Genomic DNA, 27,184 nt, shown 5'->3' on the forward strand with positions numbered 1-27,184 from the left:
GGATCTGTATATCAATTTATAGTAGATCGTTAAATGTGCGCTATCAATAACTTATTTTTGCTGGTTGAGGTTTTCTTTTTTCTTTCATCTGCACTATTTTTCGAATCCTCAGCGAGTTTTCCCTTCCGTGGATCCTTCCTTAGAGTTTGTCTTTGGATGTAATCCAATCCGAGAAAGTGCGTACAAATCCGTCACATTATCATTGTCGGCTGTCGCGTCCTTCTGTTTATTTTTCTCTTCTTCATCGTGATGTATCACATTTTTCTTTTTTCCTTTCCCAGGCGATTTCTTCTCTTGTTTATTTCTGGACTTTGTAATTCCGCTTTTATGATCTGACAGTAATTTTCTTCTGAGTTGTCTCAAAACTACTAGCTGTACAACTAGCACAGTAGTCATAATTGACGATAATATCAGCAGCAGCAGCGTTGAATGATTTCTAAAAGATGTTCAAATACATATGACCACAAAAGTATAATAGAAAATAAGCGAACTGAAGAGGTTAATGTTTTTAAACCTAAACATGTGAACACCTGGCTTACGCCAATTCATTGAACCATTTGATCTCCTCGTTAGCACCGAGTTGTTGAATTTCGGAAAAAGAAAGTGTGCACTTTAACACAGAGATCATCCCCTTTACGAGTGTATCATGAATACGTTTGGAAGAAATATAAACGAAGAAACCACCTACAAAGAGAAATCTAAAAATCGTTTCTTTCCAAAAAAAAATGTCGAGATACGTGTTAGAAAAGTTCCTTTTCCCATCCACTTTCGTAGGTATATAGGTGTTGAGAAAATATGTTTAAGAGAATATGAAGACAATATCTACACAATGTGTAGATGTTACAAATTGTATTTTGTTCTCACCCACTCTATGAACTTTCTCCTATTTCTTTACTAACATGCTATTTCTTTTCTCGAATATGGCAATTTTTTCCCCATTGCATTGTTTTTTTTTTCGAAAAATTAGCTGCTGCCTCGACCAGGCTCCACTTGTGGACACGCCAGCCGAGCAAACAGTTACAAATGTGCAGTCATAATATACCACCAGAATTCAGATATTCTAGATTGGAGCGAAATTTTAACAATTTCGTGCAATTTAGAGAGCCAATTTCTTGTGTAGTTTAACTTTTATGGCATAAAGTCTTCGTTCAAAGTGAGTTTGGCGTTCGTCAATCCGCTTCGGAAGTGCAATCGCCGCATGTGGTGGATGTGTTACATTGGTATGAGGTTCCGCTGTGTCTACACGGTCGACGGATCGAAATCGACGTAAGCCAACCGAGTCTATCTCTCTGGATTTGGTAAATTCGTAGTAAACTTGTCTGTGAGGACAAAATTCCCTTCTTGATACATTGCCTGTTAGTTTTACGTGGAACGCGTTGGCGCATCTCAAAAGGATTCGTAGTTGCTGAATGCTTTGTTCTTTAAAGGCATCACCCCACGAATCTGAGGTGGTGCAGATTTCAGGTGGAGTATTCGTATACGGGATGGGAGACTACGGAGAGGGAGGTGATTCCGTCCATTTCTTGCTAATTGCTGTAAAAAACGGCCCGGAAGATGCGGCGCCGCACAAGACTGGCGCGCTCCAATCGAACCTCTTGTACAAAATGGTGCGCCAAAACGAATGAAGCCGTATCTTCCGGGCCGTTTTTTGCGGCAATTATGAAGAAATGGACGGAATCACCCCCCTCTCCGTAGTCTCCCATCCCATATACGAATACTCCACCTGAAATCTGCACCACCTCAGATTCGTGGGGTGATGCCTTTAAGATTTTTGTAGCAGTTATCTGCAAAATCAAACCATGGGTCCTTAACACTGAGAAAGATATCGTCATTGAGATCATCTCGACCAACTGGTCATGAGTACTTCAGCTATATCTTCTAAAAACATGCGAAACCACATTAACGTGCACGTGGCAGGCTTCTTATACAAAATTATAACATGCGAACAAATCGCAGAAAAAAAAGAAGAAGAAAACTCACAGAATCTTCTTTCTTTGGTCTCGAAGAATTCGTTCCTTAAAGCGATTATTTCAAGTGGAAAATAAACGCTGAGTTACGTTTTTTTTTCGTGCAGCATTAGTAATCACTTTATTTCTTTTCTGTTCGTTCCTTTTATGTATAAGTTTGCTATGTATGCAAGTAGTCAATCCATACCTTGGGCGATATTTCGTCAACGACATCTGGAAAATCCGTTGTCTCGCCTAAAGATAGCGGTTTTACAGCGCAAAGGTGTGTTTTAGGGGCTACCTGTTACCATTTACACTTCTAGTGTTCAACTGTGAAAACGAGGAGCTTTCCGCTGTAGATGTTGTGCTTACGAATACAGTTCTTTTTTCTTTTACTTTCTTAGTAGTCGTCAAATACGTACTCCTTTCTGCAGCTGTCACGATCGTTATAGTGTCAGGACTAGTAGAACGCTTGATAGTGGTGGTAGTAGTTCTAGTAGTTCGGGTACTTTTAGTTTTGAGAGTAATAGGAGTTTTTTTAGATGCCGTTCCGGTAGACATAGAACGGGTGGGAATAGTAGAAGTTGATATCGTAGTAGGACCGAAGGTCGAGTAAACCCATTTCTGTTCTTTCATTTTATTAAATAAATCAGTACGATGACAATTCTTGATCCAGAAATATGGTAGCTGCGCCTGCAAATAATTTGCTGAGAAATAAATCTTTGGAAGCCTTGTGTGTGAAAAATGTTGAGAATTATCTGGTGAAACATGTTCTAGATATCTGGATGTTAGTCATGTATCGCGCTGCATGATCTCTGTTATGACGAATATGACGTACCCACACATAACGGCTGCAAAGTTCAATGTATGATGAACAGAAGCAATTTATACTCTTCTTTTTATAAGGAGTACATCGATTCTGCAAAAAATTACAAACAGGTTGACGCTTGCACGACGCATATCAATGCAGTTCAACAAGAACCGCATGCTTCTTTAAAAAGGTGAGGTGTCTAAGAGTAGCGTTCGAAAAAATTCTTCATCTTGGATTCTATCCGCTAATTAAAGCCAAGATATGGAACATTTCTCGCGAATAAATAAAGAATAGTTGTGCCAGAAACAATCTTGATGATTAATTGACCCGTCGAAGCGACTCTTTACACTCAAACAACTCAACTACATAGCACTGACGAAACGAAATCGCACAATGTGCAAAGAATAGCCTTATCGTGTAATTTCACTTCTACTTCTCACAAAAATTCACTCAGTCTCTTGGAGTGTAATCAGTAGTGTCGTCAACCACGTTGATCACTACTGTCCTGATCAGTTCGTTTTTCATTTGTGTATGTCTCCATGTGCGTTTTCACTTCGATAAACGGAAGCTATGTCCCCAATCCTGAATACTAGCGGACATAACGTTGGTAACTGCTGCGTACGCTGCCTTTGAAAGACTTCATTTCACCCTCTAAAGCAATCCATGCGTTTAGCTAAGATTACTGAAAAGGAAATGGTGCAATGTCATGAGCAAACTAAACCCAATCCGCGTTTATTTTGTGCGTAGATAAGTTGCATTTTTTTAACTTCCAATATTTTCTTTGAGATGGAACATTAATTTTCCAAAGAGGTGAAAAATTTAGCCGATATTAGGAACTCAAAGATGTTAATTAATTCAATTTCTAGTCTAAAAACGAAAAGGAGAACATTGCTAGAAAATAACATACGTTGAAGTCTTGATTCTTTGCAACAAAGAACGACGCTGGATGGCTCCTTAGATTGTAAGTACAGAGTGGCACATTAGGATAACCAATATTAGTATGAAGCTCGAAACAGTGGCCATTGACCAATACGTCCTAAAAACTGAAAAATTGCAGGAGCAGATGGAAGTCTAGGCGCAAGCTCGTTGATGGTTAACCTTCACAGTGTAGTTTGTGCATTTGATTTACACCGAATATAGTACGTCTGTGCATGCGTTTCTTTCATTTGTTCTTTCTTTGCGTTGACGTTTAGTGCACTCTTACGTCACAATGCCCCACTCTTGGTTACTTTGTTCCGGTTCCCTCAGCAGCCTACTCTTTGGCCTTACATGAACAGGCTGGTGAGAGAACCTTATTCGACCAGTCTCTCGCGGACATGGCGCGTGCACAAGGTTGGAGCGTTTTCGCGCACCTCATAGGAACGTACTTTGTTTCCTACGACGTGCTCCAGAACGATCAGGGGAAAATGAGCGGAGATTCGTTCGTGTTCGTAATCTGCACCACAAACTCAAAATTTGCCCACAGTAATCTCAACATCGTCATTTTCGTGATACCCTGCCTTCAAAAGATTCTAGAAAAAAATGGAACCTAAAGATTAGGTTCGTTCAGTGCACCGCCCAAATCAATAACACGCATTGCTAATAAGATACACGTCTATTGGTGGGACATGCAAACTTTAGCAGCAACTCTCTGTTTCATCACGGTAGACTACCGGACATACATGAGTTGATAACATCAGTTAAATTGAGCGAGGGACCTAAGGAGACTCGGGTCAATAAACAGTTCGAGTACGTTTACGTTTGCGATTTTAACTTGGTCATGCTGAGTTCTTTTTCGTGATCCAGAAAGGTGTGCGAAACAGCCTTAATTCATGCCGGCGAGGCTGCGCGGGAAGCTGAGCTTCACATGATATGGACCAGCGGTAAATGAGTACATTTTGTTTAACTTCTTACACCTCAAGAACGACACTCCAGTGTTGGAAGTGTGATCATTAGGCGATAATATCAATATAATATCAGCCAGTTGCAGCGGACTAGCAAACTGACGACGGGATCTTCCTGTGAATAGGTAGGAGCAGGTGTCTAGTTTTGTGAACGTACACAGAGTCAGTTTTCTTCAGTAACCAAGATAACAAAAAATTTAGCTGTTGGGTGACTTCAACTCGAGGCTGGCACACAGGTCAGTCCCTGCTAATGTGCAATGCATGGGCCTCACCATGGGGGTCCTGCCTTCTTGATCACGAGATCCCCCCAGCCAGGTAAGTTTAAGTTAAGTAAGATAACCACGGATCTCACTCACTAGAGGGATCACAGCCGGTTTGTTGTGAGGCTACGTGGCGCGTCTCCGGGTGGCGAATAGAGGACTAGTCGTAAACCAAAAGCGACCTTGTACTTGCAAAGAGACGCGAGTTGATTCAGGGTATGGACTCCCTGTTTCTGCTGAGCCAGAAGTGACTCATGACATCCTCGTATTCCGCACGTCGCTCCTGCGTGCAAACAAGTGACTGGAAGGTGCAAGGGAGGTGGTTCGTAGTCGCCTCCAACAAATAAGCTCCACATATCCACCCAAAAACTCATGGGACTAAAGGCTTGCAACCTACCCATGGGTTTTTAATCCTTATGCAAAACACAGTAATAGAAAAGGGGCTCCTGATTCCGGAGGAAAGTCTGGTACGGTAGCGCCAGGAAAGACGAGTTTGCAAAAGTCATATAGGCTACCGAAACGGAAAAGGACTAGGTTGACCTGTACTTATAATGCACTTACGCTTGCATCGGGAGAGGCCGTCGAAGATTTGATGATGCAAGCCAAGAAGATTAAGTACGACGTCATCAGACTGACTGAGACGAGACGACGTATTCACACTGTTTCGTAACTCACCGAGTATCACGAGAGTACAAGATGCCGCTCTGTCTCTCCTCCATCTACTTGAAAAAGGTCTTTGACTCAGTTGAGACGGAAGCGGTCATGGAAGCCTTGGACAACCAAGGCGTCCCTGCTCAGTGTATAAAGGCACTTCGAGAGCTGTGCAGTAACTTCACGACCGGAATTTCTCCATTCTACATGAATATCATCATTGACGTGAAGAGGGACAGAGGAGGGTCCGACAGGGTGATACAATCTCACTTAAAATATTCACAGCCACCTTCAAGAACGCAATACGAAAGCTGGAATGGTACGACATGGGAGTAAAGGGTGATGGTCGGCAGCTACACCTTTTGCGCTTTGCTGATGACACCGTACTGATAACACCTAGCATCAGCCAAGCAGAACGAATGCTGACCATATTCGACGAAACATGTGCATGCATCAGTCTTCAGCTGAATCTGAAAAGACGATGTTCATGCGCAACGGATGGGACTCGGATGCCCCATTCACGCTCAACAGAACTAACATATCTGAATGCACCAGCTACGTTTATCTGGGTCGGGAATTGAACATGATGAACGACCGGACCCCCCAGCTGGACAGGAGGAGACGAGCGGGTTGGGGAGCGTATAAGAGCATCGAGAATGTAGTGAAGAAGACCAAGAACACCTGGCTCCGTCCTCGCCTCTTCAACATCACCGTACGTACTGCTTTGACCTATGTTTCGGAAACTTGGGCATTTCGCAAGCAGGAAGAAAACGCGGTGAGCGTCATTGAACGCGCAATTGAGAGAGTGATGCTAGGAGCATCCCTTTTCACGCAAGTGAGGGACGGGATTCGAAGTTCTCTCCTATCTCAGAGATCGAAGATTAGAGACACCGCCGCGTTTGCCAAGGAAAGTAAAATAAGGTGGGCCGGACACGTGATGCGCTTTAACGACAACGGTTGGATCAGAACCGTGGACGACTGGATTCCTCGCGATATTAAACGCACAGGAAGACCGCCGACCCGATGGTCAGATTTCTTCACGAAGTCCTTCAAAGAAAATTATGATGCTCTTCGTGTCCCACGCGAAAGGAGGAACCACTGGACGATTCTGGCATGCGATAAGGATAAATGGAAGAATTACTGGCGCCCGCTCGACTACTTCGAAAATCAAAGGGAGTTAAGGTAATCAAGGTGAACCCAGATAACAGTGTGTGAAGCAGCTTTGTATGATCCAATATTTTCAACTATACAATTTACCAAGGGAGATAGAACGAGAGCAGTCCACAGAGCGTCTACGACTTCGGGTGACGCTGCTTCTGCTGAGTATTTGAGTTACAGTTGGATTGCAGATGGATTATGGTTGAGTTCTCTACCTTCTATCACCCAAAATAAGGTGCATCGTTGAGGAATCGTTGTCAAAGTAGCGAGGGGAGTTAGGCACAATTACCCTCATGTTCGTGAACTACACCCTTACCTATTTCTTCAAATCTCATGTCTCCAAGGGGATCTTTTTGGTTTTCATAAGACAAATTATGCGTAAATACTCGGATTCTTCGTATAATTTTAAAAAATCACTAATTTCCTAAAAAAAGACATTCGACTTTTTTTTTGGACTCTTTTTTCTCCAAATTTTGAGTGGACTTGTTGGTCCTGAAAGGAGAGATTTTGCATATAGGGCTTTTCTCAGACCCTCTATCAGAGTAGATGAGTGTTTTTTGAGACGTTGTTTAGCTTTGTGCTAAACTTGCTAAAATCCCGATTTTTGTTCGAACGTGGAGAAATGTAATGTAAAATGTAATGTAAAAATGTAATGTGATTTTGAATAAAGTCTAATACTCGGAGCAACGTCACGCTAAGCAAGTCGCCTTCCAGTACGTTGTACTCGAGGATTTTCTCTATTAGCTCTGATTTCCAGGATTTCGCCATTTTCCAAATTTTTAGACAGGACAAAGGTGTGGAAAGTGGTATTTTCCCATTCCTGTCCCATATAAATTCTAAGAAAAAACGAGGAGGTATTAAAATAAGTTATACGTATATTTTGTAGGTCAAACTTTCTTCAAAACGCTAAAATATTTTTCAGTGTGATCTCATAACGAAATTATTCGGGATCTTCCAGACCTAACAATATGCACAGAATCTGAGCTTTTCTGGGCAACTTCGCTGGAGCTTTAAATAAAGCAATTCCTCAAAATGTCTCAATCAATTTTCTAGATTGTTTTGACCATAGAAAGTTCTGCATGTTGGGATCTCATTGTGGGACTCCGCAGTGAGAATCTTTTCACGCATCTGTCTCCCAAGAACATTTGCAAATCATTTGGATTTAGATCCGCAAATTAACCCGCAACGATGTTGCTTAAGAGGATTCATGGTATATGATGGACAGGTAGTCAAGACCGCTCACGTCTTTCTTCCTTCCAGTTTTTGGGCACATGTCTCCTCTTACGAGCCAAGAGATACCGCATATATTCGTTGCTACCAAGATGAAGATATAAAATCGCATTGCTCACAACCTTCTGGTAGAAATAGTAAAGCAAGAATAGACCTATACCCTTGTGCTGACCGAAACGTGAACAATGTGTATCATGGTGAATGATATGTATGCGACGAATGCTTTGACAATATTTGTATCCAATGAAAGCTTATTGATAAAAGAAAAAATACCACTGCATTTTCATATGGATCTAGACAAACAACTTTTAATAAATAATAAGAATATGTCTAATTGCAGCGGCAACTCCAGCCAGACTGAGGAATTCGCCGCCGAAGGCGTTCAACTAAACCTATCTGTTAACGCTCTTGAACGCAGATGGAAGCGGCTGTATAATATTCGTCTCAGCTTCCTCAAAAGAAGTGACACATGAAGACGTTATAAACAGATAGAGGGCTTATCGCAGATCAAAAGCGACCTTGTGTCTGCCCTGAGATGCAGGTAGATTTAGGGGACGTGTTCTCTCTGTTTCTGGTGTGCAGTCGGTCAGGCCAAAAGCTTTCATTGAAGTAACTGAAACGTGTAAGGGAGGCGGTTTGGAGACGCCTCCAACAAATAGGCCTCACATGTCCAGTCCGGCAGATCGCAACGTTCTCCCAAAACTCATGGGACTATTGGCTTGCAACCTGCCTATGGGTTTTTAATCTTTATGCAAAACACAGTAACAGAAAATAGGCTTCTGATTCTGGAGGAAAGCCTGGTACGCTGGACTGGACTAGGATGACTTGTACTTATAAAGCCCATTATCATTATTACATACCAGTCTGAATGTCGGGCTAAAGCCGCACTTCAGAGTAACACCCCCTTCTATAGGTATCTGGCGCCGGTGGACCCGTCGCACCCCCCTTTTTGAATTTCGTGGCTGACACACACACACACACACACACACACACACACACACACACACACACACACACACACACACACACACACACACACACACACACACACACACACACACACACACACACACACGTGACAGAATAAGCCCGTTATTATATATCATGATCATAATCATGATCATGATATATGTATTATATTATATCATGATATATAACAGCGGACTTATTCGGTCACGTGTGTCTGTGTGTGTGTGTTCGTCAGTCACAAAATTCAAAAAGGGGGTGCGACGGGTCCACCGGCGCCAGATACCTATAAAATGAGGTGCGACGGGTCCACCGGCGCCAGATGCCTATAGAAGGGGTGTGACGGGTCCACCGGCGACAGATGCGTATAGAAGGGGTGTGACGGGTCCACCAGCGACAGACACCTATAGAAGGTGGTGTAACGGGTCCACCGGCGCCAGATACCTATAGAAGCGGGTGCGACGGATCCAATGGCGTCGAATTGGTGCACCAACACCAGATAGCTTTGAAATGGGATGTGATGGGTCCCACGGCGTCGGATCGGTGCTCAATAACTTTGTGCAGATGTCGCGAAAGGTAAATTACACGTTGCAACCGTTCTATTTTCATGACCACTGCACCTACTGCATTGCACCTCTATGAATCCTCCACTTATCTATTTCCTTGCAGTTTGCCTCAACTTGGGCCTCAACTTGGTGCCATGCCTTCTTCAAAAAGTGGAAACACCCACACAAACGGCTGCCTAAATAGTATCCAACAGCTTACATGATCTGATGTGGAACATATCTTTATTAGTACGATTATGTTGCTCATTTTATGTTAAAACATCATTTTTGAGAGCTGTTGGGGAAAACAGGAAGAACACCCATACTTCGAGTAATGCTTTAGAATTGTTTCTATATTATATAGAAACCGAAGGAGTGTTTGAAGCAAAAGTTCGAATATTCTCAAAATGTAGAGCTGGCGCGTTAGAAAGAAGACTATGAAATCTTTTGCCTTTATTTATAGTAAAAAAAAAAGAAAGAAAAAAACGTTGTTAGAAAAAGAGAATTCTGATTTTGAGGAAATTGTTACTACTATTAACTTCCATTGAACAGTGAAGGGGAGCAAAGCTAAAATCACAGCAAGTCTGAAATCCGGCTTTAGCCGGACATTCAGACTGGTTATATTATAACCGCCTTTTTCTAGATTTAGTTTTGGACATTGGTCCATTGAATGTAGTTGATCCAGAATATTTTGCGATGTCAATTTTTTTCAGCAGAATCAGTGTAAAGTCGAAGATTACTTCTGTGCTCAATGAAATCAACAACGAATCAGAAAAGCAGCGTTTATATTCACAAGTTTTTACATTCCATTTAACCATACATAACACATATTAAGCATTCTATTCGAAGTTAACATCGTTTGGGATTTGTATATCAATTTTAAGTAGATCATTAAATGTGCGCTATGAATCACCGCTTTTTGCAGCACGAGTTTTCTTTTTTGCTTTATCTGAAGTATTTTTTGAATCTTTGGAGAACGTCTCCCCTTCCCTTGATTTCTCTTTAGACTTTATCCTTGACTGTAACATTAATCCAATCCGCGAAATTGCGTACAGATCCGTCACATCATTATCGGTTGTCGAGTCCTTCTGTTTGTTTTTCTCTTCTTCATCGTGATGTATCACATTTTTCTTTCTTCCTTTACGAGTCGATTTCTTTTCTCTTCTATTATCGGGCATTATAACTCCGCTTCTGTGGCGTGAGAGTACTTTTTTTCTCAGTTCTTTCAAAGCCATTAGCTGAAGCACTAGCGCAAGAACCATAATTGACGATAGTATTAGCAACAGTAACGATGAATGCTTCCTGAAAGATGTTCAACTCACATATGATCGTAACTATATAATGGAATTTAGTGAAATGAAGAGGTCATGTATTTCTTAACGAAAGTTTTGAACGCCCAGGTCACACCAACGTGGTTAGACCTCACGTTCTCTTAGTTCGCATCGCCTTGTAGATTTTCACTGAATTGGAGAACTTGTGAACTTCATGTATGTTTCAACACAGTGAATAACCCCGTTATTACTAACCAACCAATCCTACTTTTTTGTGGCGCAGGCGCATCAATCTGACGAGTTGGGACCCATCTCACTCTATTCACTTCTCTGCACGACACTATTAAAAGACCTACGAAACTACGTTTATTGCAGGGCTGCGTAGATTACAAATTTCTCATACAAAGTTATGATATGTGATGAATAAATCGCAGAAAGAAACTCACAGAAGTTTCTTTCTTTTGTCTCGAAGAACTCGTTCCTAAAAACGATCATACACGGTGGAAAATAAACGTTAGAATAGATTTTTTTTTCGTCCAGTAACTCATGTTTCCAGCGTGTTATGTAGCATTTTTACTCTAACACGCAATTTCCTCTTTGTGTTTGCTCACTCTCGCGTATAAGTTTGTTATGTATTGTACAGTTGTTCACACCATACCTTGGACGATAGTTCGCCGATGATACCTTTTCCGAGACCCTTCGTTCTTCCTGAAGACAGCAGTTTTACAAACAGCAACACAGAGTTTTGTTATCGGTCACCTTTTGTACTAGTAGAGCTCAAATATGCGAACGTGGTGTTTTTCACAGTAGAAGTAGAAGTATCCTCTACAGATGAACTTCTGTTTTCTTCTACTATTCCAGTGGACGCGGAATAAGTACTGCTCTTTGTGGTTGTCGTTGTGCTTGAAATGGTAGAGGTCTTGGTAGTGGTGGTAGTTTTTTTTAGTTTTCGTTCTGGTAGTTATGGTAGGAGATCTGGAGGGAGCTTTTGTTGGCTTTGTTCCCAATTCATGCAAACCTCGTTCGTATAATTCGTGAATAAATATGATAGATAGGCATCCCTTTCTCCACTTCGATGGTAGCAGCGACTGCAGACAAAATACATTTGCATGAAATCAAACTTTTGGAAATCTCGAATAGGAACATTGTTGAGGATTATGTGATGAAACTTTTGCAGATATCAAGTAATGTAATGAATGTTGCCGGCAATTGCTAATATAACCCACCCACACATAACGTGCACAATCTTCAAAGTATGATGAGCAAAAGCAATACAGCGTTCTATCTTTGTAAGGTGAACATCGATTCTGTAAAAAAAAATTGCAAGTATGTTGGCGCTTATAAGAAGCACACCAAATTTACTCTACAATAACTTTGCTTCTTTAAAAACGCGATCTGAAAGCGATGCTCGCGGGAATTTTTGATTTTCGGTTCTATCTGTTTGTAACAAGGAAAACATAAAACACCTACAAAAATACAAGGAACGGATACGTGAGGAACAACCAAGTGATTCAAGTGCATCAAGTGCAAATTCAGTCTTCAATTGGGGTTCAAGGTTACTTCGTCATCGAAGCTCTGTGTGTGTGTGTGTGTGTGTGTGTGTGTGTGTGTGTGTGTGTGTGTGTGTGTGTGTGTGTGTGTGTGTGTGTGTGTGTGTGTGTGTGTGTGTGTGTGTGTGTGTGTGTGTGTGTGTGTGTGTGTGTGTGTGTGTGTGTGTGTGTGTGTGTGTGTGTGTGTGTGTGTGTGTGTGTGTGTGTGTGTGTGTGTGTGTGTGTGTGTGTGTGTGTGTGTGTGTGTGTGTGTGTGTGTGTGTGTGTGTGTGTGTGTGTGTGTGTGTGTGTGTGTGTGTGTGTGTGTGTGTGTGTGTGTGTGTGTGTGTGTGTGTGTGTGTGTGTGTGTGTGTGTGTGTGTGTGTGTGTGTGTGTGTGTGTGTGTGTGTGTGTGTGTGTGTGTGTGTGTGTGTGTGTGTGTGTGTGTGTGTGTGTGTGTGTGTGTGTGTGTGTGTGTGTGTGTGTGTGTGTGTGTGTGTGTGTGTGTGTGTGTGTGTGTGTGTGTGTGTGTGTGTGTGTGTGTGTGTGTGTGTGTGTGTGTGTGTGTGTGTGTGTGTGTGTGTGTGTGTGTGTGTGTGTGTGTGTGTGTGTGTGTGTGTGTGTGTGTGTGTGTGTGTGTGTGTGTGTGTGTGTGTGTGTGTGTGTGTGTGTGTGTGTGTGTGTGTGTGTGTGTGTGTGTGTGTGTGTGTGTGTGTGTGTGTGTGTGTGTGTGTGTGTGTGTGTGTGTGTGTGTGTGTGTGTGTGTGTGTGTGTGTGTGTGTGTGTGTGTGTGTGGTGTGTGTGTGTGTGTGTGTGTGTGTGTGTGTGTGTGTGTGTGTGTGTGTGTGTGTGTGTGTGTGTGTGTGTGTGTGTGTGTGTGTGTGTGTGTGTGTGTGTGTGTGTGTGTGTGTGTGTGTGTGTGTGTGTGTGTGTGTGTGTGTGTGTGTGTGTGTGTGTGTGTGTGTGTGTGTGTGTGTGTGTGTGTGTGTGTGTGTGTGTGTGTGTGTGTGTGTGTGTGTGTGTGTGTGTGTGTGTTTCTTTCTCCCTCCTTTGCTGGTCTACCCCTCGTCGGACTGGTGCATCGGCACCAGGTGCAAAATGGGTTGCGACGGGCCCCACGGCGTCGGATTGGTGCGCAATGACTTCGTGTGCATGTCGCAAAAGGTAAATGTTTCATAGCCGTGGCCACTGGGCGCTTTGCTTTTCATCTTCATGACTCCTCCGCGTGTCTGTTTCCATCTCCGTTCGCCTTAAGTTGGTAGCATGTCTTACTCAGAAAGTGGAAACGTGCATGCAAACGGCTGCTTAAATAGTAGCGAACAGTATACATAATCTGAGGTAAAACCTTATCCTTATCAGTACGATGATGTTCTCCAAAACATCGTTGAAAAATAACATACGGGCTTATTCCTTGCAACAAAGAACTCCTCTTGATGAACATTTATATCATAACCACAGAGTGGTATATCTTCCACGGAAAAAACAAGTTGTATCTTGAAGCAGTAACCTCGAACCTTCACATCCTAAGAATTGAATAGTTACAAGACCAAACAGGAGTGAAAAAATCGAACAGTCAGGACGCGAGCTCAGAGATTGTTTTTTTTTTCAAGAATACGATTTTTAGACTTGTGTTCGAAGACATTTCGATTCTCCAAATCAGGTGCAAAAGGGAGGAGCCGATCCCTCCTCAGCTGAAGAGCTCTAGCTCGTGGGGTGTAGCTCAAGTGATGGCGATCCTTTAGCCAACCGTCTAGAAGTGAAGAGGTTAGGAGCCCCGGTTCCGACTGTCACATGTATGGGATCCAGCAAAAACAGGAAATCAATGGGTCATATAAGAATCAAGAACTCTGCTACGGGCTTCTTCAAAATCGAGATTTTCGTATGTATGTGTGAGCAGAGTTTCGGAACGATATATATGTTTGGAGTAGGGAAAAAAGAAAAATTTAAAACAGCGTGAGAGAGAATTCTCGAAGTCACTTTTTACTCAAATCCGGAATAAGAATTGCAAATCGTCTCATTAAGAATGAATTGGTTTTTTGAGTATGCGTCTAATGACTTCGGATTGCTATAATTATAACCGAAATTTGAACTAAACCAAGAGCCACCCTCCATTCAAAAATTACGGTAAGCGTTATACCAGCACGCTGGATAAACAACACTCCTATGTGATGTTTGTTCTTTTTTGGAATGTACCCCAAATTCTAAAGTTTAGGGTGAATATGTTGGATTCGCGGCCACGCGTACGATTATAATTGATCGCTCGCGTCTGCTGTCTGCCTGTGGCGGCCCTGATTATACTAAATGCAGTCAGACATTTAAGTAATTATACGCTCTCAGCAAAACAGTGCTCTCCAGCCCAACCAAATGAGTTCAATGCCGAGGGGGAGCGTGTAGTCTTTGGTAGCAACTCTCTTTCGCTACGCTAAACTGTCGGACATTGTCGACTTGAGGATCTCGGATCAATTAGTGTTGATAGGGAAGTCAGTCATGAAACGACAAATTTCGCAGGATATTTAACAATGACGAATGGGCGGATTGTGTCTCAGCTCTTGCTGTAGATTAGGTTAGGCAAAGGTTTGTTCAAGGACGACACCCTTTGGATGCGACCAACGAGTTTGTAGATTGGAGGATCTGAGGTGGTCCCTAGATCTCTCCCCAGTCATCGTAAAAATCTGCGTGGGAACCGCTTTAGTTCCTACGAGGTACGTTAGAGCGGGGCTCTATGCAAACGCTCTGATCCCCTCAGCGTCCTCTTCATTGGTTCTACTTGAACAGGTTGGTGAGGAAACCTCATTAATCCGTAACGGCGCGAGTTTAGGTGCACCGAGCGCACAAGAGTGGCGCGTTGCAGCTGAAATCGTCGTAAAAAAACTTTGTTTTTAGCGTAAAATTTTGTTTTTTACGATGGTTAGGGAGGGATGAACGGAGGCACTCCAGATCCTCGGATCGCAACATACAATCCTATCTCTAGCTTTTCCCGCGGATTTCCTCACCACATATGATCCGTGGTATGTTCCCTTTAAAGGCATCACCCCACGAACCTGAGGTGATACGGATTTCAGGTGAAGTATTCGTATAGGGGATCGTAAATCATAGAGAAAATGGTGATTCCGTCCATTTCTTCCTAATTGCCGTAGAAGACGGCCTGGAAGATACGGCTTCGAGCTTCCCGACGCGCTACTTCCTACAACGAGTTCGATTGGAGCGCGCCAGCCTTGTGCACGCGCCGCATCTTCCGGGTCGTTTTTTACGGCAATCAGAAAGAAATGGACGGAATCACACCCCTCTCCATAATCTAATATCCCATGTACAAATACTCCACCTGAAATCTGCACCACATCAGATTCGTGGGGTGATGCCTTTGAGTCATGTAAGTCATGTTGGACTCACTTAGTTCGTAGCATCACAGTGTACTTTGTGCATCTGTTGTTCTCATATCACGGTACGTTTGTGTAAAATTTCCTTCCCTCTCATATGTATTTTTTCATTCGGGGCAAGTGGGAGTTCAGTTTAGCATTCGAGCAGACCTACTTAACTTACCTCGTAGGAACAAACGCCGTTCCCACGTCGTTTTTCACAACGATCAGGTGAAGTTGAGCGGAACGATGCCAGATTTCGTAACCTACAACCGGCTCTACGATTTCTTTGGGGTCCCTTGTAGTACATCAAGTTCGTGATACGCTGTTTTTAAAAGCATCACCCCACGAATATGAGGTGGTGAAGATTTTAGGTGAAGTATTCGTATACGGGATGGGAGACTATGGAGAGAGGGTGATTCCGTCCATTTCTTCCTAATTGCCGTAAAAACGGCCCAGAAGATGCGGCGCCGCGCAAGGCTGGCGTGCTCCAGTCGAACTCCTTGTAGAAAATAGTGCGCCAGAACGCCTGAGGCCGTATCTTCCGGGCCGTTTTTTACGGCAATTAGGAAGAAATTGACGGAATCACCCCCCTCTCCATTGTCTCCCATCCCGTATACGAATACTCCACCTGAAATCCGTACCACCTCAGATTCGTGGAGTGATGCCTTTAAGTGTGTTGTCGCTCAACACCTCTCCCCCCTCCCCTCTCGAATCAATGACCGGAGGTTAGAAGCCCGGAGGAACATGGAAATCATAACGTGAAAAAGAGAACATGAAAATCTTAGCAGCAGCGTTGTGGGTCCTGTTGTGCCATTGACAAGAACGACGGAGTTAAAATAGCGATTAGTAAGCAGCACTAGAAGGATTAGAAGTAACATGGACAGAGCATCAGAAGATTGCTGAAGCAAGCTATTGGTGGTCTGTCAGTGCTCGGCCAACAGAAAAAAATCGGCAGTCTCATTATTTCTGTCTAAGTCGGATCACGAATATTATATGACAGTCCCAGAACACGGAAGCGGCTTGGAGAGCTCTTATAACATCGAAAATGTAGTGAAGATGACTAGGGACATTCACCTCCGAACTCACCTCTTTAATTCCTTATCTGCCTTCAACTTTTACCCTGTTTCAATAATCTGGACGCGTTGTAAAAAAAGAGTGTCATTCTCTGCGAACTTTTTGTCGATGCTTAGAATAACGCTGCTTACTCACATGATAAAACACTCGGAACTCCGCGTTAACCATAGAAAATCAGAGACAAGCAACGTCTTTCAAGGGAAGTAAAGTGAGTAAGGTGAGTCTCCAAAATAACGCTTTATATCGGCAAATTTCTGCTGTACTCACCGCTCAACATTGTTGTTCAGATAAAAAATGGAAGCAAATCGCAACGATAAGGAATATGTGCTGGTTGACAATTAAACACTGATAAGAAAAAAAAAAAAAGAAAATCCTTGCCCTGATACTATTTTTTCTGCAATTTCGTCCAATTTTGAGTTTGACCTGACACAACGATGCTAGTTAGAATGCCCTCATCTATTTTTTTAATCAGTGATTGTGATCATGGAGAGTTACGTATGTTGAGATTTCATTGTGGAAATCGACAATCCCTTGCTCGCATCTTACATACAAACACTAGCAAATTACGCGGATTTTAATCCGCAAATTAACTCACAACGATGTTACTCAAGGCGTTAGTTGGTACATAATGGATGGTAACACAAGAGCACTCACGCTTATCAGTTGTTGGAATTTTGGACACATTTCTTTTACTACCCATGAAACGCCGCAAGTATAGGTAGCTGCCAATATGAAGATGTGTAGTCGCATCAGCAACAACCTTCTGGGACAAGTAGACAAACAAGAGTAGACCTATACTCTTATGTTTACCGAAATGTGAGGAGTCCGTATCATGCTGAAGGATACGTATATGACGAATGTTATCACAATATTCATAAAGACAAATAGAAATATTCATCGATGAAAAAAATCACTGGGATTTATGTTTTCTTGTTATGACGAGGTTTAGGTGAAACTTTTTTATTGGCCTGATGTTTCGAAAAACTCGTCTTTTTCAAAGGCTTGAAAATGGTTTGGGGTCTTTGATACCATGCATATCCCATCAAAGTCCTCCTCTCTCCTCGCCAAGGTTCGATATTGTTCCAAGTACACCACGCAAGACCTTCAAAAGGAAAACACCTGACCAGGTTCACCGACTAGCAGGGTTGGTCAACCACCGCCTTCTTAAAGATTGTCACCAAGGCGAATGAGATCTACGCACTGTGCACTGTCCTTAACTGTTGATGTATGGATAACGTTATGGAACTGCATGTGGGACAATCTTGTAGCTCACAGAGTGTTACGAACGGCAAGAAGTCATTGGCAATTGATAAGCACTCAATTTTGTTATTCACGGACGGATTCCTGACGGAGATCCAGTACGCTTCCAATGTCTTCCTAGCAGATATTTCTTTCTCGTGCGTTAATATTGTACATTTTACTTCAAACTCATTTCCATCATGCTTATCGTTTTTGTGGCGCCCTAGCAGTGTCATCGAACTCCCTCGCCTTTTACCAACCAAATGTTCCTTGATACGCACGTTCAGCATCCTTCCAGTTTCTCCAATATAAATGGCGTTGCACGTGAGACATTCTATTTGGTAAATAACTCCGATGTTCGTGCAACCACCGGCCTTACCGAATGGACAAACCACGCAACATTCTGACACGCATTGCCTATCGTAGAATCTATTGCGAACTAACTGTCACTTGATGCTGTCGTTCGGGATGTTCACCAATACAAACATCAATAAATGAACAAATGCAAACATAACTACACTTCCAAATGCCGAGGTTTCAAGAAGAGAGGATTTGGAGATTCACTGGGATTTATATGGATTCAGACGGGTAACTTCTAATGCCGCCAGGCTTACGGCGACGACTCCACACATTTGACAGATAGTGAAATGTGTGGGTTTGCGCGTGGAAGGCATTCAATTAGGGGGACGCAGCGTGTACTTTCCTAAGGTTCATTTTGCTCGTCGAGATACCTGTCAATCGTTATTGCAGGTTTTCTGCGTTCTTCGACTCCTTCTAACAACACTGCACGCCTTCGTGGCACACTCGTCGTGTTAACCTAGTTGAACATGAGTTACGACGACTATGTATTATGTATTCGACTTAATCACATTAACTAATTAATTACATATGTATTCGGCTTTAATTTGCTACAGGTTTTTTTGGCTGCGAAATATGGTAGAAATCTGCAGCATTGGTGAAAGACGTTTAGTTTCTGCATTTCATCATGGTAGACTGGAAGTCTCTACAATTCAGCGGCGACACATTCTATCGCTAGATAGTTAAGGATTTATTATATTAAGTGAAGATACTGTTTTATTGCTTTTGCTGAGCAATGAATTTTGACTCATGAAAGGAATTACAAAATACAAATTCTCATTTCATATTGTTATATCATGCATCACAATTCCATAAAAATGGACTATGAATAAAAAGATTTTTCAGGGGAAAAAAAGATGAAGGAAAATATGTGAAAAAAATTACGGGCAAGGCACTGACAAATCACATCTGTAAGCGTTATCATGTTACATTTAAAAAACCGTAAAGCTGTAGTTACAACATATGCTTTGGATGATATTGCGAAGAAAATACTACAGCAGAACAGCAAGCTTCTTTTCTGCTTCACCACTATCGACCTGATCATTTGCGTGTTGTTCGGCTTGTGTTTGACCCGTTGGTACGGCCACGACCCCTTCCTCGCCCGCAATGTTTGCCACTATGCGCGATAGACGATCCAACGACGTCCGCTTCCGACCGTCCGCTACAGAAGTGTGACTTTGTGAGGATGAAACAAGAAATAATGCAAATGATCATTTCTTTAAAATATATCATCTATCGTCATATATTATCTAAGCTCATGCTTAAAGGCATCATCCCACGAATCTGAGGTGCTGCTGATTTCAGGTGGAGTATTCGTATACAGGATGGAAGACTACGGAGAGGGGGGTGATTCCGTCCATTTCTTGCTAATTGCCGTAAAAAACGGCCCGGAGGATGCGGCGCCGCATAAGACTGGCGCGCTCCAATCGAACCTCTTGTACAAAATGGTGAGCCAAAACGAATGAAGCCGTGTCTTCCGGGCCGTTTTTTACGGCAATTAGCAAGAAATGGACGGAATCACCTCCCTCTCCGTAGTCTCCCATCCCGTATACGAATACTCCACCTGAAATCTGCACCACCTCAGATTTGTGGGGTGATGCCTTTAGCCCTGAATATGGCGGTTATTTGATATGTAACATCTCTTTGTAGGTGCATACTTTGAAAATGCAATGATTACTGTAATGGTTCAATAACAACCAATAGAAAAAGCGCGTGGTCCCGCCCACTAAAAAAGTGCTATTTATGAAATTGAATTCTGATTAATACTGATTTCTTCAATTATTCGTTCGCTTCTCACCATCAAAAAACGGAAGAATAATTCGAGAACGCAGAACAAAGATGTGTAAAAAATAATGTCAATAATGCTCGAAAAATTATAAATAAAGTAGAAGTTGGTCATAGAATTTCCTTTATTGCATAAGGAACCTTTTGATGTATTCAAATATAGAAATGATTTTTCCTAACTTTCATCACTTTATTTGTACAGTTCTACAGTTTCACAGGTTAAGGACCGTGGAAAATGATGGTATCAGTTCTTTTTTTTGTTGTAAATTCAATATACATAGAGATAGTAAGCAAGTTGCTATACTAACTTGGCTTCCTCACCGGTAGGCTGTGGACTGTCGACATCGTCAGAATCAGATACATCGTCATCTTCAAAACCATCAAATGTTGCCGGAAATTGTCCCGACGTAGATGGCTGAAGCATTCGACTTTAAGTCCCGTTTATAGAAAATAAAGTGGAATTTATGAAAACAATCCTCACCAGATATTCACCACCACTGTGACCGTGCATTGCCATCTGATTTTGTGCCATAATTTTTGTCATCTTTCCTTCTGCATGTAACATTGTTTCTAATTTAGTAATGTATTCGATAGCGGAACGTAAAATTTCAACCTAAACAGAGATTTTTCAACTACGAAGTTCTACAGTTTCATTTTCAAACTTTTTGACATCATTTCCAAACATGAAGTTTCTAATTTGTGCTTTTTTTTAATCTCACAAATCCTATAATTATCGGAAGAAAAACGGGTGAGCGTATCGGTGTAACAAGATTTCAGCGTAGAAATTACGGATATGTATTAAAATTAATTTTCATCAGAGGTATCCACTCAATATGCTAAAGTATCAGAAGAAAGAGACGTAATTCACTAACGTCCCTAGCAATTCGTCGATTTTTTTTTCGTGCTTCAATCTTACAAATTCAAAAAAGTTCCACAAAAACACGAGAAATTAACCATTTTGTTGCCTCTATGGAAAGTGATTAGTGTTCAAGCATAGAAAAAAAATAATCTATCATGGATTAACCATGGGAAACAACCTTAATATAAATATTAGCTCTTCTATACTAGAAAAATTCAAGTTCGATAAATTTTAAGCTAGTAGTGAATCAAGAACAAAACACGGTAGGTTACGTAGGTGGGGAGTGGATAAAAAGTTGTAAGAAATTAAACTAAGGGACTAAAAAAAAACCCAATCGGAGAGCTATGTCTGTGTAATTTTGTGGAAATGTTTTTCCTAGGAATCTGCTAGAAACCGCTAACTTACAGTAATCTTCGTCACTCGTTCAAAGCTCAACTAACCTTCGGTAGCCTTTGATTCGGATTCGGACATGTCCTCTGTTTAACAATTTCAAATGCCTCATTCACTTTACGTAATCGTCGTCGTTCCCTCATCGTAGCCGCTTTCCTGCGATCCACTGAAAATATTTAGTACGGTTCTACGAACTTCTGTCGGATGTGCTTCGTAAATTCCATTAATTCATAAATTTTGTCCGCAAAATTTTATTAAAATATCCGTACATTTGCTTCTCCTTGGTGGATTATTTGGATCAGTGGTCTCCATTGTGACATCATCGCCGGACATTGTCGATGAGGCATGAAGAAGTGTATCCGAAATTGGCACGGTACCTGGAATTATGCGTACGCGTCCCTAGATTTAGTATATATTTACAGTATCTGTTTGTATTCGTTCTGGTCACATCTTCTTAGCACGCCATTGAGCGTAATTAATAAGTAAATAAAAATTTATTAATTAACAAAAGCATGCATCAGATGATCTCCTCACCATCTTTCTCAATTTTAATTCCTGTTGTTGGATCTTTTTGTTCGGTGCTGTTCGTGAAATCGCCGGTTCGTGGCACGGAAAACGTGGTCAGCTCCGGATAGAACGTTGACGATGTTGTTGTTTGCCCGGTATATGGTGGATAATACGTACTGTATCTGAATTAAACACTAAAAAATGCTAAATAATGAGTTTTAGACGGAAAACAAACAACAATAGAGAAATATAAAGAAGAGTAAAGCAAATAATCTACTTCAACTTTACAAAAATATGAATTTCGTAGAAGTGGGAAGTTTTCTTTTGCTGCTAAAAACTCCCACTTCCCCTCTTCCTCTTTCCTGATATTAAGCCCACGTGTGAGCCAAGTTCACAGGATCACTGATGCATCGATCGATCGAACCGTCTAGCTTAACGGATATTCATCGCCGGAGTCGCTTTCACTAGGTAACAGCTGCTTCGGTCATGAGCAGTCACATCTATCAACTCGCTTGTCAATGTCATTACAGTAATACGTTCGGTAGCAGAAAACAGCCGTGCAGCTCGTCCACAAAATATTTTAAATTCCGGAAAGATAAGCGCAATTAATTGATGTTTTCTGAGGTCGACCTAAGAAAATACATAAATCTATCCGAAGAGTACGGTATCTGGTTGTCAGGAGCCAGTCGAATTTAAAGGCAGCATACCACGAATCTGAAGTAGTGCGGATTTCTGGTGGAGTAATTGTACACGGGATAGTAGATTATGGAGAGGAGTGTAATTTTGCCTATTTCTTCCTAATTGCCGTAAAAAACGTTCCGGAAGATTCGCGCGTGCACAAGGCTGGCGCGCTCCAATCGAACTCCTTGTTGAAAATAATGCGACGGAACGATCGAAGCCGTATCTTCCGGGCCGTTTTCTACGGCAATTAGGAAGAAATGGACGGAATCACCCTTCTCTCAATAATCTACGATCCCGTATACGGATACTTCACCGGAAATCCGTCCCACTCCAGATTCGTGAGGTGATGCCTTTAAAGAATCCGAGAATCCCTTACGTAGTTAAGGTAAAGATAAATGATGATGTAGGATGTTGAACAGTCTTCACTGGGTCCCCCCAGGCGCCCAATTTCAAGTATTATTCGAAATTTAGGAACAAACTCTGACAACAATTTATCGAGTAATGTAGAGTTTTGCTGACATCAAGGCGGTCTCGAACCATTGATCGATCGATCGTGCAGTCACGGCGGAACGTTCTAGCGACTGCACTACAGTCTCCTAATATTCGATTATTTTATTTAAAAAGACGTCCATACGATATTCCAGGGCTTTCTATGCTCAGATAACCACGACACGCCTGCTTGAGAGGTTACAAGGAATTTTGAATTATTCAGAAGCGTAAAAATTCTACCTTCCTTGGATTTTGGCATAAAGATTGCAACTTGTCGATTATCAACTTGAAACAAAAGCCAAGATTATTAACGTTCTACGGCGACGTGGCTACTTAGGTAAGCACAGCGATTTGGATTCCTTTGGTTCTTAGTTCTAGATGTAGTATCTCACGGTAGCTTGTTCTGGATAAGGCATTTGAGAGGATTTGTTACCAGTGACCTGATTTTCCGGGCTCTGACCGAGGCGACGACGAAGAAACGTTAGCCTTAACTAAGTGTGTTAGCAGTCTTGGCTCTTGTTTTAATTTCGTAATCGATAACATCGAATTCTGTTTTCTTTTTATCCAAGCAAATGTAATATTTCTCCTGAGACACCAACACACGCTTTTTTTGAATAGCTTTCTACGAGAAGCCAAACATATCTCGTCGATGTTTCCCTGCTAGGAAAATCCTTGATGATACGAAAAGGTGGAAAACGACCTCCGTTTAGATTAAAAACCTCAAAAATTCTATTAGCTGAAAGTAAGATTAAATTGGAATCAGAAATTATTCGACTCTATTTACCTTGACTTCCTGAAGTTAGTGAGGACTTTTTCTTAGAAACTGAAGGATTTTCTTTTCTTTGTAATAAGGCGTTCTCAGAATAACAACAGATATGGATTATTGTGGATGTATAATTGCTGAGGGGCAAGTAAGCGGCTTAGAGCGTGAGGGTAGAGTCTATGTAGCGCGGGTCTTACCGCTCAGGCGCCTACTGTAATTCCGTTGGAACGTCGGAACATAACGGAACGCTACATGAGTAGTTAGATATTGCGAATTTCGATCGCATTACGAAAAAAGAAGTGCACCGTGGCTCTTTTCATTAATTTTTTCGAGAACTTAATTCAGAAAGAAATCTGTTGATTTGCGTGGTTGTTCAGTACCGCAAATGTGTGTAAACAGAACAACAATGAAATCTGTTTCTACATTTTTCTTCATCGGTAGCGGTTGAATAGTAGGATTACTTGTGATAAATACTCGAAAAATCAATCGATGACAACTGAGAGTCGGGGAACCGCTACCGCTTCCTGTTTCCCACCAGGAAACATTTTTAGTCTGCGACAATCCTCAGAACACTGATAACAAGAAGAAAAGCCCACAGATACATCTATAGACTCGAATTATCAACATCAGCTATTCTCGATGCTGGTCAGATGAGATCTAAGCCTGGATCCAATGTATTTGCATTTGGGGAGGATAAAAACGAGGAAAAAAACCATCATTGACTTCTTTTTCAGTCGTGTATTTTGCTAAAGCATACTGAGTTCAGAAATCCATCCATGGAAACTCAAATTCTCGAATCGATGCCCCGGAATCAGAAGAAACGTTTGAACTAGTGGAAGTGAGATTTCTTGGGAATTAATTTCAAAAAATAAAAATCACGCGTAAAAATTGGGATGGAAATCAAATCCGTGCAGTTAAAGATCTTAGACGCATCCTAAGAGCAATAAAAACGATGAAACTTGTGCAAGAGAAGTTCTTAGGGACTATGTGATCCTATTCAACCGCTACTACACGGAAAAATAATGAGAAACAGGAGAAAAGCAGAAGGAAAGGTGGTCCCGAGGGGTTTGCCGTATACTGTAGGAAGAACCTCGGTGCACACGTCCACCGCGTTCACGCTTCACGTCCTCATGTTACAAAACATTTCGAGCTGACGACTATTGTACCATTCATTACATGTTCTTTTAGTTGAGATTCCTGTCTAAATGTAATAATAATAAAATAATAAAAAATAAAAATGAGAAAATATTGAGAATTTATAACATTCTTAGTAAATGTTATACTCAAAGAAACGGTTTCTCGTTAAATACGAACAAAAATACTTTCAAAAATGAAAATTTCACTAGTTTCTACAGTTTTTTTTAAAAATAATATATTATGGTTGCTAAATTGCAAAATTTCAATGCTCGCAATGTAGTAAACAGTTTTTCGTATCCTTCCTTTCTCGAATGCAAAAATTAGTGGCTAACCTAATCCTGCTTAGGCCCATCGGAAGAAGTCATTTTGAGCGATGGAACGAAAATGGCAACGTTCCAGCGGGATTAGTTTCCTAGTGAAATTTATTTTATTCACTCTGTTGAGGAAGAATTTATCGGATGGGGAGAATTTATCCAAAATTAATCTATCTAGCTAAATTCACCTTTAGAACATCCACTAACGTAACGTCTGCCTCTTCGCCTCTGACGCTGGAGAAGCAGATCACGCATGTGAAACCGAGAAAAAACTGAGGAAATTTTAGGAAAATCCACAGCTTCCGAGGATTGAAATTGTTGTGCTCGACTCGATTTTTAGCGGTGAAAAAATATTATGGTTAACATTTGGCCGGTCATTTGTCGCCGACCGATCGTTCTCGGTCGGTGGTGGTGCCGCCGCAGCCGTTAGACGAAGTCAGCTGCGGTGGCACATGTAGCGCAACTGGTGCAGCAGCAGCAGCAGTTGAGAAGCCCCTTGGCGCTCTAGCGACCCAATCAGGTGCTTATTCCACGCTCCTGTTCATTCGTATGACGGTTCTGCTCAGTAAACTTATCCACCATAAACTTCGTTCCAGAATCTTCTATCAATAAATACGCCGCCACTTTTTTCCCGGCAACTTTACGTCATTTATTCGGCGAAATCACTTGCGCTTGACATTTCATCACTCATCTGGTCAGGCCTCTTTGCACCCATTTAGTTCTCAGTGATTCATCTGAGGAGAATTTTCACAAATATACCCTAAAAACAAATTTTACTAGGTCATAACCATCGCATGAGTACATTTTTGTCGACTCACTGAAACCAGTTTGTGGATTTTTTTTGAAAGAATTTCTTTTGTAATTTAGTCTTAGTCGTTTTAGATGTTTCTTAATATTGTCTACGTTCTGGCTCATCCAAATTTTTGTTGACTGGCAAAGCACGATCATTTTCTCTTGACTGCTTCTGGTCCTTTCCTAAGCAATCCTACATTTTCCTTTCCTTCCCTATGTTCGCATATTTGTATAGTTTAGCTGTAGTTTTTCCAAAAAAAATACTTGAGCGCTAAATTTTTTTGAAATAATCACTGTTACTTTCAGAAACCAATCCGCTTATTTATTCTTCTATTTTATTTTACCTTTTTTATTTTTAATTTTTTTTTCAAATTTAAATTTTAAAAATTTTTTTGAGAGAATTAGAAATTTCTTCGAGAATTTTCCGAACAGTTAAGCATGCTTTTTTAGCTATGCAAGAAGAAAGAAAAGAGAAAAATTTGATGCGTATTTTCCTAGAATCACTGCCTCCTCAAATTGAGCACACGCGGGCATTTCTAGCTATGTCATGTTTAATTTTTCCTCCAGACAAACTTCGCCGAAGTCGATAGTTTGCCGGGATTAACGTAAACAACGGGAATGTCGAATTACACGATTTCTATGTTCCCGAATATTCCATAGAAATGATTTTATACAAAAATTATTCAGAGAAAAACATACCTGTAAAGATCGTAACCCACAGCGTAGTCGGTAGTTGGTTGTGGAGCGGCGAACGGTGTTAACGTGGTGATTTCTGTGGTACCTGTTGTCGATAGAACCCGTGATCCTTGAGCAGCGCTCGCGTATCCTCCGTACAATTGATCGTATTGACAATTCTGATCGTTCATGATTTGATCTATTTCTGGAATAAAATCAACGATCATTGGACACACGGTCAACAGGTTATCTCCAGCATTACAGAGTAAAAATCTAGAAATTTATAGAAAAAAAAATTCCAAGGAAGGTCCACCCTCAGTAATAATAGAAACTCATTTCTAAGCATTAACAACAGATTTCTCTGAGGAATTTCCCGTAAAATTCGTTCATCTTTTCATGGACATTTTGTGAAAATCCTAGTGAAGATCCAGATGATATAGTTTTTCCGATACACTATGAGAATGAGGCACATAGGGGCACATAAGGTTTTTGGGTGGGGTGACAGTTGGACGG

At 41.4% G+C, this 27,184-nt stretch overlaps 2 protein-coding genes across 6 annotated transcripts; both read right to left on the reverse strand.

The window, feature by feature from the left end:
* Window positions 1-108: 108 nt before the first annotated feature.
* On the reverse strand, window positions 109-8,051 carry RB195_017007 (uncharacterized protein; the record flags this gene model as incomplete). 2 transcript variants are annotated; one of them, XM_064183796.1, is made up of 7 exons in its annotated part: window positions 109-436; window positions 1,981-2,015; window positions 2,155-2,201; window positions 2,255-2,639; window positions 2,785-2,865; window positions 3,665-3,793; window positions 7,953-8,051. In XM_064183796.1, the coding sequence occupies 7 exons, from the start codon at window positions 8,049-8,051 to the stop codon at window positions 109-111; spliced, it is 1,104 nt and encodes a 367-aa protein (XP_064039677.1). The 2 variants fall into 2 exon arrangements, with proteins under 2 accessions (XP_064039677.1, XP_064039678.1); XM_064183797.1 differs by having other exon boundaries at window positions 7,953-7,982.
* A 2,301-nt stretch (window positions 8,052-10,352) lies between these two features.
* Window positions 10,353-26,898, reverse strand: RB195_017008 (uncharacterized protein; the record flags this gene model as incomplete). Of its 4 annotated transcripts, XM_064183800.1 has the most annotated exons (16): window positions 10,353-10,752; window positions 11,168-11,202; window positions 11,380-11,429; window positions 11,481-11,497; window positions 11,575-11,623; window positions 11,740-11,809; window positions 11,948-12,028; window positions 13,651-13,773; window positions 17,338-17,446; window positions 19,352-19,441; window positions 20,373-20,479; window positions 20,546-20,677; window positions 21,364-21,479; window positions 21,583-21,690; window positions 21,848-22,002; window positions 26,696-26,898. In XM_064183800.1, the coding sequence occupies 16 exons, from the start codon at window positions 26,896-26,898 to the stop codon at window positions 10,353-10,355; spliced, it is 1,845 nt and encodes a 614-aa protein (XP_064039679.1). The 4 variants fall into 4 exon arrangements, with proteins under 4 accessions (XP_064039679.1, XP_064039680.1, XP_064039681.1 ...); XM_064183798.1 differs by lacking the exons at window positions 11,575-11,623; window positions 19,352-19,441; window positions 20,373-20,479; ... (3 more) ...; window positions 21,848-22,002; window positions 26,696-26,898 and having other exon boundaries at window positions 11,481-11,546; window positions 17,338-17,433; XM_064183801.1 differs by lacking the exons at window positions 10,353-10,752; window positions 11,168-11,202; window positions 11,380-11,429; ... (4 more) ...; window positions 13,651-13,773; window positions 17,338-17,446 and having other exon boundaries at window positions 19,272-19,441; window positions 20,386-20,479.
* Window positions 26,899-27,184: the final 286 nt, after the last annotated feature.

The sequence above is a fragment of the Necator americanus genome, chromosome II (assembly GCF_031761385.1).
Source record: "Necator americanus strain Aroian chromosome II, whole genome shotgun sequence".
NCBI lineage: Eukaryota > Metazoa > Nematoda > Chromadorea > Rhabditida > Ancylostomatidae > Necator > Necator americanus.